The 19,769-nt window shown below is 43.1% G+C and overlaps 1 protein-coding gene across 6 annotated transcripts in view; it reads right to left on the bottom strand.

Annotated features, from left to right (window-relative positions):
- Positions 1-19,769, bottom strand: part of klhl12 (kelch-like family member 12) — a 35,889-nt gene that overhangs the window by 1,893 nt on the left and 14,227 nt on the right. For 5 of the 6 annotated variants that reach the window (XM_078420829.1, XM_078420830.1, XM_078420831.1 and 2 more), the window contains 8 exons: positions 19,501-19,718; positions 15,746-15,895; positions 13,112-13,226; positions 11,227-11,333; positions 8,705-8,900; positions 4,976-5,134; positions 2,715-2,813; positions 1,598-1,784 (listed from right to left, as the gene is read on the bottom strand). In XM_078420829.1, the coding sequence (XP_078276955.1) occupies positions 1,598-1,784; positions 2,715-2,813; positions 4,976-5,134; positions 8,705-8,900; positions 11,227-11,333; positions 13,112-13,226; positions 15,746-15,895; positions 19,501-19,718 (1,231 nt within the window). The remainder of the gene's footprint in view (positions 1-1,597; positions 1,785-2,714; positions 2,814-4,975; positions 5,135-8,704; positions 8,901-11,226; positions 11,334-13,111; positions 13,227-15,745; positions 15,896-19,500; positions 19,719-19,769) is intronic. The other variant, XM_078420832.1, reaches the window with a different exon arrangement.

Below are 19,769 nucleotides of genomic sequence, written 5' to 3'. Positions count from 1 at the left end.
TCCACTTTAATTAGCATTTTCTTTACTTGAAAGTAATTCTCCAGCTGGAACCTTACAGACATACTGCCTTAAATATTGTGTAGGAAGGCACTGCAGTGGCTGGTTTACACCGAAGATAGACACAAAATGTTGGAGTAACTCAGCGGGACAGGCAGCATCTCTGGATAGAAGGAATGGGTGACGTTTCGGATCGAGACCCTTCTTCAGACTTGTTTACTGACAAGTTTACTGCTTGTACAAACATGATGGTCTGAAGAAAGGATCGACACAAAACGTCACCCTTTCCTTCTATCCAGAGATGCCTGTCCTGCTGAGCTACTGCAGCATTGTGTTGATCGTCCTTAAATGTTCTTTCCACGTGATAATGGTGAACACTCCATGGGTAACAGCCCAAACCAAGGCAAACATTTAATCATGAGAGGGATACAGCTTAGAAATTGGTCCTTCAGCCCATCTACAACAATCAAATTTACCCACATTAGATCTGTGTCTTTTATATCTTACCTATTTAATAATCTGTCTAACTGTCTTTTAAACATAGTGATTGTTGCTGAGTCCACCAACTCCTTTGGCAGCTAGTTGCATGTAACAACCAATCCCTGTATTTAAAAAAACCCTTTCCTCTTAAATCATCTTTAAAACACCCAACCATGTTGTTTTGATAGCCTACCCTTGTGAAAAACCAAGAACTGCTGCTGACTCACGATCAGGCTGCGATTTTGCCAGCTTGGCCTGCTGCAGCAATGAAACAACAGCTTTAGTGGACATAACCTGAGGAACTTTACAGGGGGGGAAGGGAGTGAGAGCAGAACTGCGGGGCACCGAGGATGTGGGTGAGAGCTTCATTCATCATCAGTAGGGGGCAAAACCACGTTTCCTGAAGAAAGAGGTCATCTCAGATGTCCTGGAATAGAAAGCCTCATCTTGGGAGCAGATGCGGTAGAGACGGAAAGTTAGGAGTAAGGGATGGTGTACCTCCAAGAGGCAGGGTGAGAGAAGGTGTAGTCACGTTAACTGTCAAAATCAGTGGGTTTGTTGCAGATGTCCACCCTGGAGCCAACAGTAGCAGCACCAACTGCTGCATCACTCTGCTGCCAGTACATTGAAACTCAGTTGCTCATTCTAAGCAATTAAGTGCAAATCAATTTATTTCTTCAATTACTATTGTAGGACATTGGCCATGAGCCGGGAGTCATTTTGAATCATATAGTCTTGCAGCGAGGAAACAGGCCTTTCAGCCCAACTTGCACACACCGACTAACATGTCCCAACTACACAAGTCCCACCTGCCTGCATTTAGCCCATATCCCTCTAAACGTGTCCTAACCTTGTTCCTGTCCAAATGTTTTGCAAACGTTGTGATACTACTTGCCTCAACTACTTCCTCAGGATCTCGTTCTGTATACCCACCGCCCTATGTGTGATAAAGTTACCTCTCCGGTTCCTATTAAATCTTTTCCCCCCTCACCTTAAACCTCTGTCCTCTGGTTCTCGATTCCCCTTCACTGGTCAAGAGACTCTCATGATTTTGTACAACTTGTGTAAAAAAAGCAGATAATGTAAAAATTTGCACCATCTTGCTTGGACTCTGACATACCCCGCAATGGCATATAACCTCCCACGGAGTACTGCTGCTCCCACGTAGCACCGAGGTGTTGTCATGTTCGTTATCGTCACCCACGAGTCTGTGCGAATGTTATACGCTTCCACTGATGCAAGATGGGCTGTTCCGTCAAAGCCACCAACCACGTAGATATGGTCGTTCAGCAGAGCCACTCCTGCTCCTAAGCAAGAGTGAAAAGAAGAGGCAGGACACATTCAAACATACCCCATTTTGGTTCTGTTTAACGAGAAAAACATTTGCACTTGATTCTAAGAATGCCGGTCAGGATTCCAAAACTAAGGAGAGCTAGACATGAACTTTGGCTTGGAGGACATATCCACAGATGAAAAGAAACAAATGTTATCTCTTGGAGAGAAGTGCAGCAAAGTTTATCAGTGGTCCTCCCTACGGGTTAATCAGCAAACACTCGCTCCTTGATCTGCATTCCGAACTATTACAGGATCATTCAGTATTGGATCATACACTCCCTTTTAATCCACTCCATCTGACAGATTACCTAGTTTGTTTACACGGAAAGATCACGTTTCATGTAATGCTGATTCAGTCGCGCGTGTCCTCTTGGGCACTAATGAAGTTCCTCTTTTCTCACTGTACGGTTTTGTGCAAAATTCAAACCGCTGGAGGAACTGTGGAGGGAAATGGACTGATGATGTTTCAGATCAGAATCCTTCGATCAGGCTGATGGGATATAGTGGGGATTTAACTGGGCGATCTCCTCGATTACAACAGTCAGAAAATTACAGACCCAAAATGTCATTTGTACATTTCCCTCCATAGTTGCCACCTGACCCACCCAGTTCCTCCAGCAGTTTTTGTTTTGCTCCAGAATCCAGCATCTGCAGTCTTTCATCTTCCCACTTTAATACATTGCTGCGGGGGTGGCCACATTCTAGGCCTATATTATTGCAATCACTAAATGTTTAACCACACTGAGGATGAAACGAGATGAAAAATATGTGTGAAGAAACCCGAGAGAGAGAGAGAGAACATATTTTTTACCCAAGACTACACTAAATCTGTGGAGGGAAATGTACACATGACATTTCAGGTCAGACTTCAACTAAATCAATGGACTCGCATTCAGACTAACCTGAGCGTTTGGTTGCCATCGGTGTGACATGTGTCCAGTGTCCGGTGTGCGGGTCATACCTCTCCACGGAGCTCAAGATGTTAATCCCATCATAGCCTCCTGGAACAACATCAAGAGCATTGCAGCAACTAGGCTTGATATCTTGACCATACCAGCAAGAAAATCCATGATCATTCAGAACAAATGTAGTTGACAGAATAGAAGAAAGCAGCCATAATTTTAGCATTTACGGAAAAATTTAATCCAATGATTTGCACTTCCAATCATGAGTAAAAAATCAGCAGGACATTGTAACTGGAGTCAGGGAGTTACATGAAAGAAAATCCTATGTGACAAATCTTTTCAGGGCATGCTGTGAAGCTTCAGTTCAAGTTGACTGTTCAAGGAATAGAAAATCCCATCAATGAGTGTGGTGGAGGCTATACATTGGGATAATATAAGTAACGTCTGGATGTGACGATGATGGGATATCAGAATCTCCAATAGGATGACCTTAGATGGCCTGAACACCCATATACTGTACCAGCAAACATACAAGTGCAACTCCCACTAATGGCTCATCAACTATATTGTCAGTAGGTGAGCAGGCAGGAGCTGAATTTAATTGGTTCAACAACCATTACATACCAAGCCTCTAAAACTCTCCCTCTCTCACTTTCCTTTTACTCTATATCCCTCTTTCCAATTTCACATTTGCTGTGCTTTCATTATTCCTTCAAGTCTGTCCCTCTGAATAAGCACAGGCTGCAACTTCACTGCCAGTTTCCACCCTTCCCCCATTTCCAATGGCCATGGACCATCTCTATCCCTATCACCATATCTGAAGACAGACGTGCAATATTTGGCTACTACATTTACCTTAACAACACTTCCAGGCAACACAAGTCCTTTTGGTCTAGTCCAAAATGGTCACTCGCCCATTTTTCCTAATTTCTCTGTCTGCCTCACTTGATCATATCTGCAATGCAGTTCTACTTGAGTATCTTGCTCCACTACTGTTTAGTTTAGAAACATAGAAAATAGGTGCAGGAGGAGGCCATTTGTCCCTTCAAGTCAGCACCGTCATTCATTGTGACCATGGCTGATCATCCACAATCAGTAACCCATGCCTGCCTTCTCCCCATATCCCTTGATTTCGCTAGCCCCTAGAGCTCTATCTAACTCCCTTTTAAATTCATCCAGTGAATTGGCCTCCACTGCCTTCTGCGGCAGAGAATTCCACAAATTCGCAACTGTCTGGGTGAAAAAGTTTTTTTCTCATCTCAGTTTTAAATGGCCTCCCCTTTATTCTTAGACTGTGGCCCCTGGTTCTGGACTCCCCCAACATTGGGACCATTTTTCCTGCATTTAGTTTAGAGACACAGCTTAGAGACAGGCCCTTTAGCCCACCGAGTCCGCGCCGACCAGCGATCCCTGTACACCAACACTATTCTACAGACTAGGGTCAATTTACAATTTTTACCAAAGCCAAATTAACCGACAAACGTCTTTGGAGTGTCTGAGAAAACCCGCGTGATCACGGGGAGAATGTACAAACTCCATACACACAGCACCTGTCGTCAGGATCGAATCGTCCTCTGGTGCTACAGGCAGCAATTCGACTGCTATGCCACTGTACCGCCCTTAACCAGACTACCAGGAAATACTTTTTCAGTCAGAGAGTTGTAAATCTGTGGAATTCTCTGCCTCAGAAGGCAGTGGAGGCCAATTCTCTGAATGCATTCAAGAGAGAGCTAGATAGAGCTCTTAAGGATAGCGGAGTCAGGGGGTATGGGGAGAAGGCAGGAACGGGGTACTGATTGAGAATGATCAGCCATTGAATGGTGATGCTGGCTCAAAGGGCCTACTCCTGCACCTATTGTCTATCAACCATGCCCTTTTCTAAACTTCTGCTCTCACTCCCTTCCCTCTCTCCTAGAACTGTGAATGGCTCCACTTGTCCACCAGTCTTCAAATTCAATAGATCATTCTTCCACATCTTCAGCACCTTTAGCACAATGACACCACCAGGCACATTTACCCTGCCTGTGTTGGACTCAGCAGAAGCAGGGGAACATTAGTGATCTGGTCCATGAGTGAAATGGTTCCCATAATCTACAACCCCTGCACAGCACACTAGGGTGAGGACATCAATTATTGAATTGCTTGGCAATGCTCAGTTTTTAGAAGAGACTTATGGATGATTAACACTTTCCAATTAATTATCTTTAATAACAATGCAATCTGATTATTCCACACCCAACAAAAACATAGGTACGTACCAAGACAGTAGATGACTCCATTAGCCACAACAAGACCAGCCCCTTCTCTTGCCGTCTGCATGTCCCCCAGCATACTCCACTGATCAATGTTTGGGTCGTACCTCTCCATACTCGTATGCCGCCTGCTCCCATCAAAGCCACCTGCCACATAGATCATATCTGAAAACGGAAGCACAACAGATAGACAACAGTCAGCAATGTAGGATGGAAATCTGATGTGTGTACCCGTGGTTGGGTCAAACCAGCTACTGACTCGACTGGATCGGACACCGCTCCAGGATAGCGAGTGTGAGGACCAGGGCAACCCTGTGGGTGGCATGGAGCAGCGGTGGAGGATGCCGACAACTTCGCCTGGCCAAGGTCAACCCTGCAACGGCAACAGGGCAATCAGCCTTTAAGGCCAGCTGCAGCCTGGACTGTGAAAATGGTGCCAACACCTGGCGACTTTTGTATACGGTCTCAGTGGGCTATTTCTAAACACTTTGCATTTAATCTGGAATTGTGCTTATGTATAGCAATAATTTACTGAACTGTATGCAAAAAACATTTAAGTTTTCGCTACATATGACAATAAAGAACCATTGAATCAAAGTTTTGAGGAGTTTGCTGAACACTTTGTACATTATTGCAGCTCACCCGCTGGGTTTTAAGAGGTTCATTGGACAAAGGTGCTGTCAAATGAGAAGATACAAGAAAACTTGTGGTCAAAAAAAACAAAAATAAACAATTTGTACATGATGACGGTGTGTTCCCCAGAGGGGAACTGAAACTGGCTTTAACCAGGAGCGAGCATGTCAGATATCCACCTGTTCACCATCTTGTTTACAGAAAAACAGCACTCACTCACAGCGCTACCTCGTAATGATTTTGGTCCAAAAGAACAAGGAAAGAATTCGAGGCAAAATCTGGTTATTTTCTTTATCAAAGCTATGTATCAATGACCTAGTACAAGATTTATGGGTTCCCCTATTTTAAGCATTATGAAGATCTAATATAGTACAAGGGCCAGGAGATGAATAGATCGGGTAGATGCACAGAGTCTCTTGCCCAGAGTATGTGAATCAAGCACCAGAGGGCATAGGTTTAAGGTGAAGGGGAAAAGATTTAATAGGGATCCGAGGGGTAACTTTTTCACACAAAGGGTGGTGCGTGTATGGAACAAGCTGCCAGAGGAGGGAGTTGAGGCAGGGACTATCCCAACATTTAAGAAACTGTTAGATAGGTACATGGTGAGCTAGCCAAGAATATAAAGGAGGATAGTAAAAGCTTCTTTAGGTATGTGAAAAAGAAAAGATTAGTTAAGACAAATGTAGGTCCCTTGAAGACAGAAACAGGTGAATTTATTATGGGGAACAAGGAAATGGCAGACGAGTTGAACAGGTACTTTGGTTCGGTCTTCACTAAGGAAGACACAAACAATCTCCCAGATGAACAAGTGGACAGAGGATCTAGGGTGACAGAGGAACTGAAGGAAATTCACATTAGTCAGGAAATTATGTTAGGTAGACTGATGGGACTGAAGGCTGATAAATCCCCAGGGCCTGATGGTCTGTATCCCAGGGTACTCAAGGAGGTGGCTCTAGAAATCGTGGACGCATTGGTGATCATTTTCCAATGTTCTGTAGATACTGGATCAGTTCCTGTGGATTGGAAAGTAGCTAATGTTATCCCACTTTTTAAGGAGGGAGAAAGAAAGCAGGGAATTTTAGACTAGTTAGCCTGACATGGAGAATATGCTGGAGTCAATTATTAAAGATGAAATAGCGGTGCATTTGCTTAGAAGTAACAGGATCGGTCCAAGTCAGCATGGATATACGAAGGGGAAATCTTTAGATTTTTAGATTTAGAGATACAGCGCAGAAACAGGCCTTTCGGCCCACCGGGTCCGCACCGCCCAGAGATCCCCGCACACTAACACTATCCTACACCCACTTGGGATAGTTAATTAACCTACAAACCTGTACGTCTTTGGAGTGTGGGAGGAAACGGAAGATCTCGGAGAAAACCCACGCAGATCACGGGGAGAACGTACAAACTCTGTACAGACAGTCTTGTTTGACTAATCTTCTGGAATTTTTTGAGGATGTAACAAGTAAAACGGATAAGGGAGAGCCAATGGACGTAGCGTATCTGGACTTTCAGAAAGCATTTGATAAGGTCTCACACAGGAGATTAGTGGGCAAAATGGTATTGGGGGTAGCGTATTGACATGGATAGAAAATTGGTTGGCAGACAGGATACAAAGAGTAGGAATTAACGGGTCCCTTTCAGAATGCGAGGTAGTGACTATTGGGGGTGCCGCAGGCTCGGTGTTGGGACCACAGCTATTTACAATATATATCAATGATTTAGATGAAGGAATTAAAAGTAACATTAGCAAATTTGCAGATGACACAAAGCTGGGTGGCAGTGTGAACTGTGAAGAGGATGCTTCATAACAAGAGGATTTGAGTATAGGAGCAAAGAGGTCCTACTGCAGTTGGATAGGGCCCTGGTGAGATCGCATCTGGTGTATTGTGTGCAGTTTTGGTCTTCTAATTTGAGGAAGGACGTCCTTGCTATTGAGGGAGTGCAGTGTAGGTTCACGAGGTTAATACCTGGGATGGCGGGACTGTCATATGTTGAAAGAATGGAACGACTGGGCTTAAATTCACTGGAAATTAGAAGGATGAGAGGGGATCTTATAGAAACATATAAAATTATTAATGGATTGGACACGCTTGATGCAGGAAACATGTTCCCGATGTTGGGGGAGTCCAGAACCAGGGGCCACAGTTTAAAAATAAGGGAGTAGGCCATTTAGAACTGAGATGAAGAAAAACTTTTTCACCCAGAGTTCTGAATTTGTGGAGTTCTCTGCCTCAGAAGGCAATGGAGGCCTATTCACTGGATGCATTCAGAAGAGTTAGATAGAGCTCTTAGCGCTAGTGGAATCAAGGGATATGGTGAGAAGACAGGAACAGGGTACTGATTGTGGATGATCAGCCATGATCACATTGAATGGCGGTGGTGCTGGCTCGAATTCCCTTCATCTATTTAATCAAATGTTGTGCCACTGATACTGGATTGTTAAATTTAACTGCAACAAATATCCCACCACACACAGAGCCTACCATGACAATAGAACACTACAGTCCGCCTCTTGAACTACCATGCACCTTTTTAATTTGTGTTTTGCACAAATTCCTTGTTTTTGTAATCATAATTTCATAAGTCAGAGGAGCAGAATCAGGCCATTCTACTCAAATATACTCCAACATTCAATCATGGCTGATCTATCGTTCCCTCTCAACCCCATTCTCTTGCCTTCTCCCTGTAACCTTCAGGAATATGTCAATCTCCATATTTTAAAATACCCAACGACTTGGCCTCCACGGCCATCTATGGCAATAAATTGCACCAACCTCTGACTAAAGAAATTCCTGCTCATCTCTTTTCTACAGGTATGCTTTTTACATGTCTTCTTTCCATTAGAAATGTTCTGAATAATATATGTGTAATTTGTTGTGTGTGTGTGTGTGTGTGTGTTGTCTGAGTCCATGTGCTGGTGATGCTGCTGCAATTTTTTATTGTACCTGTACTGTACTTATGTGTTACAATAAATGTGACTGGACTATCTCCAAACCTTTTCTCATGAGCTTCTGTACATGTTCTGCGGGTCTCTTTAACCGGGTGCTGATGGTTGTGTTGACAGCTTATCACAGTTTCCAATGCAACATCAAGCCTCACCTCCAAGGGTTGTAGCTCCTGCTAGACCTCGGCGTATGTTCATAGGGGCAACTGAGTACCAGACACCGTCTTCATCAGACGTGTAGTCCAGACATTCGACCGAGCTCAGGCGAGATCGACCGTCATATCCACCGATCACATATATCCGATCGTTCAGCGACACCGTGGCCACGTACCTGCGTTTCCGCGTGATGCTCTGTGGGAAAGCGAGCAGATGAAGAGAAGCTCGAGGTGGCACAGCGGTAGAATTACTGCCTTACAGTGCCAGAGACCTGGGTTCAATCCTGACTACGAGTGCTTCTGTACGGAGTTTATACGTTCTCCCTGAGACCAGCGTGAGTTTACTCCGGGTGCTCCGATTTCCTCCCACATTCCAAAGAGTTTAATAATAATAATAATAATAATACCTTTAATTTATATAGCGCTTTTCTGGAAACTCAAAGACGCTTTACAGAGTAAACAAAACATAAAAATAAATAAACAAACAAAAGATTTATCGAGACGGAGAAGCGGCGAACAAACAGCGCCAGCGTCCTCTCACGTCAGGGTCCGGCGTAAATGGTCGACAATAAACAATAAACAGTAAATGATTGACAATAAACAATAAAGAACACAAGACACACAATTACAGTTTAACACAGACAACCATCACAGTGATTCCTCCAGGCACACCCTCACTGTGATGGAAGGCAAAGAAAGGTCCTCCTCATTCTTCTCCCGCGGTCAGGCAGTCAAACTGCTGCCTCGAGGCGATCGAGGCTCCCGACTTTTGAAACCCCCGCCGGGCGATGGAAGGTCCCAGGGCCGAGCCTCGCAGGCCGATGAAGGTCCTAAGCCCCCACCGAGTGAAGGAAAGTGCCGCGGCCGAGCCACGCAGGGCGATGAAGGTCCTGCGAACGGGTTGATCGAGCCTCGCGATTCGGGGCGGTCGAAGCTGCTACGGCTGGAACTCCCGAAAGCCGGTCGCCAGCCAGGGACCTGCGAGCTCCCGAAGTTGCGGTCTACAGGGCCCGCGGTGAGTCCAGGTAAGATGGTGAGTCCAGGCCCTGCGACCGGAGCCTTCAAGGTCGCTCCCAGCTGGAGGCCGCCAACTCCACGGTGTTAGGCCGTAGCGCGAACGGAGATGCGACATGGAAAAAGGTTGCATCTCCGTTGAGGAGGAGATTTAGAAAAAAGGTTTCCCTCACCCCCCACATATACACAGCTAAAAATAGGTCAATACATACATTTAAACGGTAACAATAGACAAAGACAGAAAAAAGACAGAGAGACTGCCGGTGAGCCGCAGCCACAAGGCGCAGCCTTAAGCAGGTTAATTAGCTTTGGTAAAAACTGTACATTGTCCCCAGGGTGTAGTGTGAGTTAGTGTAACTAAGCCACACTAAGCCAAACTAAACAAAGCACTTTGAAATGTGTAGGAAGGAACTGCAGATGCTGAGATCCTCTCAGTCTGAAGGGTCTCGACCCAAAACGTCACCCATTCCTTCTATCCAGAGATGTTGCCTGTCCTACTGTTACTCCAGCATTTTGGATTTATAAACAAAGGAGATGAGTTTGGGAAGCCACTGTGGATCGAAAAGTTTGAAATTTCCTTTCTGTACTTTTCATCAGGGGCCAAAACATTGGCTGGCTCTTCTCTCCCCACATATGAACTGGGCTGCTGTACCTACCCCTGCATTTTCATGCTTGTTTCAGATTTCTAGCCCCCCTGCTCTTTGAATGTGAAGATCTTGCCTGACCACATAATAATATGACTAATTTCTACTTCAGCTCAGCACAAAGGCTGCAAATAATAAAGTTCAGATTGCAAATAATAAAGTGCAGATTAAGTCTGTTGGCCAAGTAAAGGGCAACAACATAGACTGAGAATCTAATCACACTGGCGGAGTGGATTTACGTACGATCTAGACTGAGGAAAGAGAGCAAGTTTTCTTCCTTAATTGTTATTAATCAATCAATTGAGTTTTTAAATTTTATTAAAATGCTTCTTTCTTTGAGCATTCACTCAGGCAGTCAACATCACTAGAAAACCTGGCATTATTGTCTATGCCTAATTGCTCATCAACTGAGGAGCCAGTTAAGAATCAACCACATTGGTAAGTGTAAAGGCACACAAAGACTTGAAAGGGTGAGGATATATTGTTTTCCTGAACGACTGATCGGGTTGAAAAACAATTAAGTATTTTCTCAGCAATTATTCCTGATGCCAATTTCTTTTTGTTTAATTACTTGAATTAAAATTTCCTAGAGATCGTAAAAGGATTCTTACTCATCTCCTTTGATCAGCAGCCACATTGCTGGATACCAGTCCAATAAATTAACCACTATGCAACAGTTCATACATTCTATTACGGGTCTAATAAACAATTATTAATAATTCATGCCTGTGCTGGAATACAGTCAGGGATGGGTGTCTTTCTTTAAAAGTCCACTCATTAATTTCTTAGGGATGCAAATCCACATTGTATGATTCACAGCAGATGCTGCGATGAAGCAAGATGCAGTTTGAAATTATTACTCACAGACAGAAAACTCCACTCTTGGGACTTGGGATTGTATTTCTCCACTACGTCAATGGGAGACTGCTGGCTTCCAAACCCTCCGATCACCAATAGTACTTCATTGGCTCCTGCAGAAATATGTGCAAAGTCAGAGTATAAAAATTCAATCTATCACTGTGAAAAGAACCCGAGGACATCCCAGAACCGGAGGACAATGTTCAGTAGACTGGTCGTTAGTTGTAGAAAATGTGCAGCTGTGTGAGATCAAGCGACTAAAAACAGAAATCTCAGCACGAGGAAATGACTGACTCGCGTTTTTTTTACAGTGTAAGATGTGCACTACATTTGCTCTGCAAGAGAATAGCGACACCTTTGGGAAGTGCATGTTATGATAATGTTAACAGATACCAGTTACAAGGGGAAGATTTGCAGGTAGTTGGCCAAAAATGAATGATACAATTCATGAACAGATCAAAGCTCGTGTACTTTTAAAGCAACTGGAAAAGCGCAGAAACAATTAAAAATATGAGGAAAGGAACTGATTCGATTTCTTGCAAAGTCCACTCAGTGTGCACCATGACCACAACCATTTAACTGTTGAGATACTCCTTCAATAGCTGTCTCAGCTGCACCACTGCTGGAAACGCTGAATTACTGTAGTCCTCTCAGGAGGACCAGGGACTTATGCAGTCTACAGTGGCACCCCATTGTACCAGAACACCTCTAATCAGCAAAATCTTCAGACACAGTACATAAAGCCCATCATAACGGGTATGTGAATCTGTGGAATTAATTTCCACAGATGGTTGTGGAGGCCAAGTCAATAGATATTTTTAAGGCGGAGATTGACAGATTCTCGATTAGTATGGCTGTCATGGGTTATGGGGAGACGGCAGGAGATTGGGGTCGAGAGGGAAAGATAGACCAGCCATGATTGAATAGTGGAGAAGATTTGATGGGTCAAATGGTCTAATTCTGCTCCTATAACATGGACATGAACGTAGTGCGGAACCAGGCCCTTCGGCCCATCGACTCTGTGCTCACACCATGCACTAGCACCATCCTACACACTAGGGACAATTTACAATATTTACCGAAACCAAAGTAACCTACAAACCTGTACGTCTTTTGAATGTGGAAGGAAACCAGAGCACCCAGGGAAAACTCACATGGTCATGGGGGGGAACTTACAAGCTCTGTACAGACAGAACCCGCAGTCAGGATCGAATCTGGCTCTCTAGTGTTATAAGGCAGCACTCTACCGCTATGCCACCGTGTCACCCAGAATTGAGTGAGAGGACAATTGTCTAGATTGGTATTAAGGGATCCTCCTAGAGAGACATTTCCCAAACAACATGCATAATCATACACCCCATGCAAACAAATGATTCCCTCCACACCCATTTATTAAGAGCAGCAGTGTACACCAACATATAGTCAAAGAAATCCAAATGGCACACAATACTCCCTTACAACCTGCTTTGCAGGTTAACCTAACTTACATCAATGAATGAATCCCAACGCCAATTAATTAAATGGCTTGCTGCAACTTGTCTGTATGTAAAGTTATCTGATGTTTTTGTGTTTTGGCCTACAATCCAGCATTGGTGGTACATACTTGCATGTAGAAACAAAGAACTGCAGATGTTGGTTAATACACAAAAGGCCACAAATTGCTGGAGTAACTCAGCAGGACAGGCAGCATCTCTGAGGAAGGATCTCCACTCGAAACGTCGCCTATCCATATTCTCTCATAGCAGATGCATTGAGGAGCAACAGATAAAGCAAACTGTTAATGGAATACAAATTAATGATCCTTACTTTGGGGAAATCACCTACAAAGATTCGGTGGACTCCAACGTGAACCATAAATACTGCAAGTGCTCGTCCTTTTACGAACACTCACCCAGTCTCGGTCTGGTTCGGGGGCTTTGCATTTGCGTTCGAATTTCTGGTCTCAGGTGAAATTTCTTGGCTTCGTCCACCAGATCTCGACATTGTAGGCTGCATCGAATCAAAGGCTGGGGAAAGAGGGAAAATTATCAATCCTAATGGTTGAGTGAACTATATCAATTACATAGGCTTCCATTTAATCATGATGCAACACAAAGATATGCAGTGTTCATTAACACAAAAGTCGTGACCCACTGAGATTAAAGTTGGATAAACGATAGATCAGTAATTTCTAGGTACAATAAAGATTCACCAACTGCGGAAAAAAAAAACACTGAATGAAAGTCATTTAGCTGAACCCTAACTCCATCTAGCTGGGAAAACAATTTCAGCAGTAAAATTCAAGTGAATTTGAGGGCAGGGTGGATGTTACTGGTAAAGTCTGAAAAAGGATCCCAACCTGAAACCTTGTCTATCTATGTCTTCCAACGATGCAGCCTGGCCCTCTGAGTTACTCCAGCACTTTGTGTCTTTTTTGGGAAAGCAACTCATTCAATTGAACAAGAGAAGCACACAATTCACTCAAAAAGATAATGTTCACACTTGTCCTTATCTCATTTTGAAGAGGCATAATCATTAATCTTATTGGTCTTATTGTTCAACTGCGGGTAATGTTTCATTTTACTACACATTTATGTGTATGTAACAAATAAACGACTATTGACTATTGACTAACAAGATAATCTCTGAACAGGCACTTGTATAAAGATAGTTTAGTAAATAATGTGACACCCATCGATGTGGTGAGGACACCAATGAATGCATGTTACTTAAGAAACAACTTTGCTCCCTATAAATATATCCAGGCTGATTTAGTTGCAATAATTATTCCAGCTTCAAGAGGGGCAGTCATTCAATTCCTATACAGAAAACCTTTGTGTGTTACCTCTTGTAAAATTCCTCTCTAATTGCTTGAATCCATTTGTTTGTCTGATACTTCTAAAATATGAACTCAGCTGAGGCTTTCGAAGAAACAAAAGCCCACTTGGACCCTTAAAAGATTTATAGAGCTCTTCAAAAGTCACAGAAATACATATATGTGAATCACAAGTGCCCATAAACCATTGAAAAGATATTGAACTAACTGCGCTTTAACCAACCCTGAAAGTGCATTGAATTGGTGAAATGAAAAGGAATATAAAAGTTTGAGAAATTATTATATAGCCCCATGAAATCACTTGTAACATTCCACATATGAACAAAAAGAGGCAAGAGGAGTTTTTTTAGAACACTGACGAACTAGATGGGTAATTTAATATGTGGGGCCTGTTCACATGGTAAAGGTGAAAATAAATACATATATTCCTTATCTGAACCACATAATATCACTGGTGTTGCATGCACAATTCTTTTCACTCATCTCACCTGATGGGTTTTTTTTTCTCATTGTACATGTATTGCATTCACTGATATTTTTGTCTAGTCTTTCCCATATCCCTTTTGTGGTTTGTATTCTTTTAGTAACAGCTAAGATGATATTGTTCTTTCATGTTTCTTGCCAACTCCCACTGAGCCTTGACCCAACTTATTCATCCAAATTCCAACTCTCCCTCACCAACCAAACTGTCCTTGCCCCAAAATTGGCATAAAATGTTGGAGTAACTCAGCAGGTCAGGCAGCATCTCTGGAGAAAAGGAATAGGGGACGTTTCAGGTGGAAGCCCTTCTTCAAACTCCAGAAGTCCTTGCCCCAGCTGTCTTTCTCAATCACCTCCATCTTGGACACCACCTCCTGAATCCACATCTTCATAACAATTTCTAATCCCAAACTTATCCAGTTGCGTTATACTATCTGCAGTCTGCTATCTTCTCCGATAACAAGTATTTCCTGTAGTGTGCCGAGTCCTCGGCCACTTGAAAAGACTATTCCCTGTTTTGTTCTTTAATGCCATAAAACAAAGTAACATGACTAGGATCCCAACAGTAGACTGAGAAAGAGAACAATCTACCTGGTGAGAAAAGAGTATGAGCAAGGGTGACAGGACAAATTTCAAAATTGACCAAGGTGATACCGACTAATAGTAAAGTTAGGCAGGCAGATGGGTCCAGAGTCTTGCAATTATTAGAGAATAGCTGTCAGCTGTTATGATGACCATAATTAGCATAGGCAACAGTGACAAAATAAATTTATAGCACAAAAGAATGTGGCGCGGCGATAAGTCCGAAATGAAGGTGAGGAGCCAGGTATTTCGGGAGGAATTTTATTAGCTGTTGTTCTCTTGTCCAGTCGGGTTTGCAAGAGAACAATCGCGCCTAAACCCCTGGCCTTTATCCCTGTAGCTAAGGGCCGCCCCCGGACTAGTCCACTCCCGTGCCGAGGGGTTCGATCGTGGAATGGACCGACCCTTGGGAGCCGCCACACTGGCAACTAATCACTCACTAAAGCAATAAGCATTGATAAATTAAATGAAGCTGAGAATAAATAAATTTACAGGGTAACAGGCACAGTAGCATATCAATAAACCAATGATGAAAGAACTGTTATTAACAATTAGAAATGAATTTAATAATCATGGTAATGCACACTAGTTGCCCCATGGACCATTTAAATTACGAGTGGAGGCAATCTATATGGAAGGGGTACCCACCTCGGGATCAATAATATCTGTGATATATCTTGGTGTGAGCAGTGGCATCCGCACATATTGCAGCAGATCTGGTAGGAATTCTTCTCGTTCTTTCTTGGAGTATTTTACCCAGTTTAATACTGCTTCAAACACGGGTTCTTCCGAATCCACCTACAATAGCAGCAGTTTATCAGAAAACAACCAGCCACCCACAATACTTGCTCTATGCCTTCACTTAAATAACAGCATGTAATTTGGGCCACATTACGCACGCAACTAGATGCAGTGGAGGAGTGGGAGGGGGGGGGGGGGGGCTGTTGTGAGTGGTGAGAGTCAACACTGATTTTTCTCTGAATGTCCAAAAATATATCACAAAAATATTCTGTTTTTGTGCACCAATATGAAATTGAAATTAAATTGGCTTTTCCATGCAATGCAGTAATTGTTGAGAGAATTAATTTAGTTTTACTAGTGGATCATCAAATGTTTTGCCCAACTATTTAATGGAACTGTTCACATTCAACAAGAATCGTCTCCCAATTTATCTACCCTTATCACAAACCTTCAATACACCTTCCTATTCCATTTCCTACTTCCACTTGTCGTGATACCTAGATCAACCTTTTTGACTAAGGAAATTATTCTTAATTAACAAACCAGGTGAGCAACCAACCTGTATTTTTGTGGGATTTTGCTCTTTTTTGATCCTTCTAAACTGCTGAATTTGTTATTTTATTAGGAGTTGGTGATGTTCTACTTACCCTCATAAAAACCACCACCTAACATCCACATGTGTAGGAAAGAACTGCAGATGCTGGTTTAAATCGAAGGTAGACACAAAATACTGGAGTAACTCAGCTGGACAGACAGCATCTCTGGAGAGAAAGAATGGGTGATGTTTCGGGACAAGACCCTTCTTCAGACTGATCCTCAGATCCTCAGTCTGAAAAAGGGTCTCAACCCGAAACGTCACCCATTCCTTCTCTCCAGAGATGCTGCCTGTCCTGCTGAGTTACTCAAGCATTTTGTGTCTACCTAACATCCATATGTATTGAAGCTGTTTGCCACTTAACTGGCAGTCTGAAACTTTTCCCGTGCTTTACTGCATTTCTATTTAATTCATCTTGACATTGCAGGGGACAGAACCTCCAAACCTTGATTCTCTTATTTGTTGGGACATTCTCACACCCCTATCCTGTATTCATAGTTTTCCTAATCCACACCCCTATCCTAAAACTGTATTCATAGTTTTCAAGACCTTTTTCCTTCAAAAAGGCCAAGTACTAATTTAATATAATTTCACTCATTTTTAATTCTATTCCAGTGCTTTATTATTATTTGACGAAGCTGCAATACAGGTTTTAGTAATTTCCTACCTACATTGTACTTCTATGACACTGAATTCCTTATTTTCTGGGATACTGGTGATGCTCTGTTTTTCTTAAGCAAGTGCATCACCTCAGACCCATCCACATTTAAGTGGTTCACCTCTTAACTGGTTCTTCTGAAAGTTGTCTAAAGTCTTGCTCTGTTATACTGTGTTTTGTTTCAGAACAAATACTCTTACCGATTAAACAGTCATCAGCAAGTTAGCCAGCCTCTGTGGAAAGGGAAACGTGAACTCTCTTTCCCTTGCCACAGATGCAGCTTGACCTTCTGAGTCTTCCCAGCATTCCCTATCGTCATTTACATCCCCGCCATTCAGAAAATTGCACAGCACAAGAAGGAAGCCATTCAATATACGTCCACACTGCCCCAGTTTCTGGTCCATAGTCTTATGGTTACAGCTCTTCCATACTTATCTGGATATCCCTTACCTTTTTTTTACAGATACAGAACTGGCCCTTTGGCCCACAAAGTCCATGCCGACTAGTGATCCCCGCACACTAACACTATCCTACACACCCTAGTGACAATTATTTAACAATTTTACCAAGCCAATGAACCTTCAAATTTGTATGTCTTTGGAGTGTGGAGGAAACCGAAGCCCCTGGAGAAAACCCACGCAAGTCACGGGGAGAACGTACAAACTCCGTACAGACAGCACCCGTAGTCAGGATCGAATGCGGATCTCTAATGTTGTAAGGCAGCAACTATACCGCTGCACCACCTGTAATGAGAGTTCCACTCTCCACTTTCTAGCTTTCTAGCAGAGAGGACTGGTCTCCTACTTGTCTTCGGGTTGAAAGTATTTTTCCCCAACTCCCCTTCAATTAACTAAAGTACGTGCCTCTAAGTTGCAGATCTCTTTGCTGAGGGAAACATTTTTTCCCCCGTTCACGTTGCTCAGTCCTTGATATGCTTATAAAGCTCAATTAAATCACGCCTTAAACTGTCCAAAAAAACCCTCCATTTACCCATTGTTTCCTGCTGTGCATAATTTTGAAGTCCTGACAGCATCTTCAGTGTGGTAAGCAGAGGTGTGGTTAAACAAATAAATACCAGCCAGTCTGCCTCCTGCTGACAATGGGTGCATAATTGGAAGAAATTATGAGGTACAATGTGAATCATCACTGATTGTACAGATCAAGCAAGAACATTCAGCATGGATTTGTTATGAGAAAGTCATGTTTGACAAATGACTGAACTTCGATGTGGTAATAAGGAGAGGTAAATGAGGGTAGCACATTTTATGTGGCCTACAATCCACTTGCATTGCTGATTTGGGAGGGCTGTCAAAGAGTGAGGAGGGCCATCAGAGAGTGAGGAGGGCCGTCAGAGAGTGAGGAGGGCCGTCAGAGAGTGAGGAGGGCCGTCAGAGAGTGAGGAGGGCCGTCAGAGAGTGAGGAGGCCCCATCAGAGAGCGAGGAGGGCCGTCAGAGAATGAGGAGGCCCCATCGGAGAGCAAGGAGGGGCGTCAGAGTGGGAGGAGGGATATCGGAGAGCAAGGAGGCCGTCGAGATCAAAAGGGGGACCTAGAAGGGGGGGGGGGGGGGGGCTGCAGCCACATTTGGTGGCAGGAAGTAGATAGGAATGTTCATTGAATGTTTGTAACTTTGTTGATGCCAAAAACCATGGCAACACTTGTGTACTGCCCAGGTGTGGTCTGCTACATGATTTTACTAGGTTGTATGCAAAACAAAGCATTTCACAGTACCTAGGTACACGTGACAATAAAGTATCATTGAATTATCTTCATTGAATCATCAATCTGAGAACCCATCTCCTTAGATCCCTGAAGGTGGCGCTGCAAGTAAATAAGATGCTTAAAAATGCATGTGGGATACTTCATTGTTGGTGAAGACACAGAATGCAGGTGCAAGGAGGTCACATTAGAAGTGTTATATTAAAAATTAGAAAGGGCAGGTCACAGCTCTGCTCATTACACTATGAGGATACTGTCGGAGCTGGGGAATTTCCATTAAGATTTGCTAAACAAAGGTACTTTTCTTTCTAAGATAGACACAAAATGCTGGAGTAACTCAGGCAGCATCTCTGGAGAGAAGGAATGGGTGACGTTTCGGGTTGAGACCCTTCTTCCGACGTTTTCTTTCTATTTGATTTAATTTAGCTTTATTAAATTATGAATGCCTTACACAAGTTGAACAGAGAAAATATTTTCCTTTGGAAGAGAGCCAATAGTTTGTTAATTGATAAAAGAACTGAAGTATGGTTTAAAGGAACAATCTTTTCACCCAAAGTGTAGTGAGAGTCTGGATCTCACTGGGTAATCAGGAAAGAAACTTTTATTATGTTTGAAGGTTGAACACCTGAAGAGCTGTGAACAATTTTTTTCCCCATCCAACATCCTTTTGTTTTAAATGCCAAGGCCTCACCTGAATCTCATCACACCTAATGAGTTTTTCCACTTCCTCCTTATTTAGCAGCATGAATTCCTCATGTTGGACCACTTCGGGAAAGTTCTTCTGACTAAAAACCTCTGCCGCTTGCATCAGATCCACACAGCTATGAGTTTCGGCAAACTCTTGGATTCCCAAGCAGTTAGATGGGTCTAACTGACTCTCCAAGAATTCACAGCAAGCCTGCTTCACACCTGGAGAAAAGTATACACAAAACACTCGCTGTGTAAAGAAATGGCTTTACG

Source organism: Rhinoraja longicauda, chromosome 24, assembly GCF_053455715.1.
Source record: "Rhinoraja longicauda isolate Sanriku21f chromosome 24, sRhiLon1.1, whole genome shotgun sequence".
Lineage (NCBI taxonomy): Eukaryota > Metazoa > Chordata > Chondrichthyes > Rajiformes > Arhynchobatidae > Rhinoraja > Rhinoraja longicauda.
This window is presented reverse-complemented; position numbering and strand designations above follow the sequence as displayed.